At 48.7% G+C, this 1871-nt stretch overlaps 1 protein-coding gene across 2 annotated transcripts in view; it reads left to right on the top strand.

Annotated features, from left to right (window-relative positions):
* Positions 1-1564, top strand: part of LOC310892121 (uncharacterized protein) — a 3817-nt gene extending 2253 nt beyond the window's left edge. For both annotated transcript variants that reach the window (XM_083854275.1, XM_083854276.1), the window contains one exon: positions 1-1564. This exon is cut by the window's left edge. In XM_083854275.1, coding sequence (XP_083710401.1) covers positions 1-668 — 668 coding nt within the window. In that variant the 3' untranslated portion in view covers positions 669-1564.
* Positions 1565-1871: the final 307 nt, after the last annotated feature.

A 1871-nucleotide genomic window follows, 5' to 3' on the forward strand; every position in this document is an offset into this window, starting at 1 on the left:
AGAGTGTGACCACCTACTCCCCACATCAGCAGTGCGCCACCAGGTGTGTGACCACGTGCGTGCCGCAGCAGCGTGCGACCAAGTGTGTCTCACAGCGCTATGTGACCACTTGCGCCCCGCAGCAGTGTGCCACCAAGTGTGTCCCGCAGCAGTGTGCCACCAGGTGCGTGACCACGTGTGTGCCACAGCCGTGTGAGACCAAGTGTGCAACCATCTGTGTCCCACAGCAGTGTACGACCAAGTGTGTCCCACAGCAGCAGTGTGTGACCAAGTGTGTCCCGCAGCAGTGTGCCACCAAGTGTGTCCCGCAGCAGTGTGCGACCAAGTGTGTTCCACAGCAGCAGTGTGCCACCAAGTGTGTTCCACAGCAGTGTTCGACCAAGTGTGTCCCACAGCAGTGTGCCACCAAGTGTGTCCCACAGCAGTGTGCGACCAAGTGTGTTCCACAGCAGCAGTGTGCGACCAAGTGTGTCCCACAGCAGTGTGCAACCAAGTGTGTCCCACAGCAGCAGTGTACAACCAAGTGTGTCCCACAGCAGTGTGCCACCAAGTGTGTCCCGCAGCAGTGTGCGACCGATTGTGTCCCACAGCAGCAGTGTCAGTCAGGTGGAGTAAAAATTTCAAGTCACTCTAAAAAGTACTGCTCTGCATCAAAATGGCCCTGGTAAAAAGGAGCGGGGGAAAGGAAGGTCCTTGGAAAAACAGCGAGGTATGGCTTTGGGGCAGGGTTATTTATCTCCTTGTGTCACCTGCCGACTACTTGCTATTGCTTAATTCTGCTTTATCTCTGTTTTCCAGTACTTCCCCTGTAGCTCAGCTCTGTTTTGGGCCAGGGTATGATATTATTTCTATGGTTGCGCTCCAGGTGTCTGTGGCTTATTCCTTAGTCTGCTGCAAGAAATAGTTCAGTGGGATGTTATTAAATTCTCACCTAATTGAAATGAATAGAGGTTTCAAACAAAAAAAAAAGTGTCTAAGGAGTCCAGCTGACAACAGCATCAAGATGACTGGCGGTGCGGCTGGCAGAGGGCTGGCACCAGGTTTAGTCCTGGTCTTGAGACAATGCCCGGGGTGACCTGTAATCCCCAAGGCTGCAAGTTCTCCAAAAGAGCTGTTTTCACTCACAGATTTGGAAGCCAAACGTAAATTTGCTAAGCAAACAGTAAACGAGTCTTGTTCCAACAGCCTTCGTTTCGGAAGGTGGCCAGAAGTCCCTGCTGACTCTGCACTGACTTCAGTGGAGTCCCTAAACCAGGCAGGGTTTCTGGCTCGGTGAAGTTGGTTCTGCTGAAATTTTATCCATGAAAGTTTTTATTCACTTGGTTGCTTTGATTAATATGGAAAACACAGCCTGAAACAAAACAAAGTCTTTGAAATGACACTGAAAGTTGTAGCATTACTCTTTTATGAATGTTGGAGATGTTGAAGTGGTTAACTATATTCTTTATGCTGCCTGAAGATGTGTACTCTACACTGTATTGAAAACAAACTATATATATATATGTATACTTATGCTATACATATATATACTTAAATAAATATAGTTCTCTGACCTCACATTAAATACCTTGTCTTTTTGCCCTCTGGTGGTTCGTTAAAAATACAGTGAACTCCTGTCTGAAAAAAATACAAAAATCTTGCAATATGCCCTATCATTAGGAAAATGAATAGGAGCCTGCTCACGCTAAGTAGATCATGCCTATTTGGAGGGCAAAAACAAGTGGTGCAAGAGGATGAGGAGGGTGTGACTAGGGCTGGGACGCTGTCCCGCATCCTGCCCTGCTCCACCCTTGCTCAGTGACCTTGGGGTGCCACCGCAGGCTGCCCACGAAAGCCAAGGAGATGCCTGAGATGGGAGTGGGTGCAATGGG

The sequence above is a fragment of the Anser anser genome (assembly GCF_964211835.1).
Source record: "Anser anser genome assembly, contig: HAP1_SCAFFOLD_750, whole genome shotgun sequence".
NCBI classification, from domain to species: Eukaryota; Metazoa; Chordata; class Aves; order Anseriformes; family Anatidae; genus Anser; species Anser anser.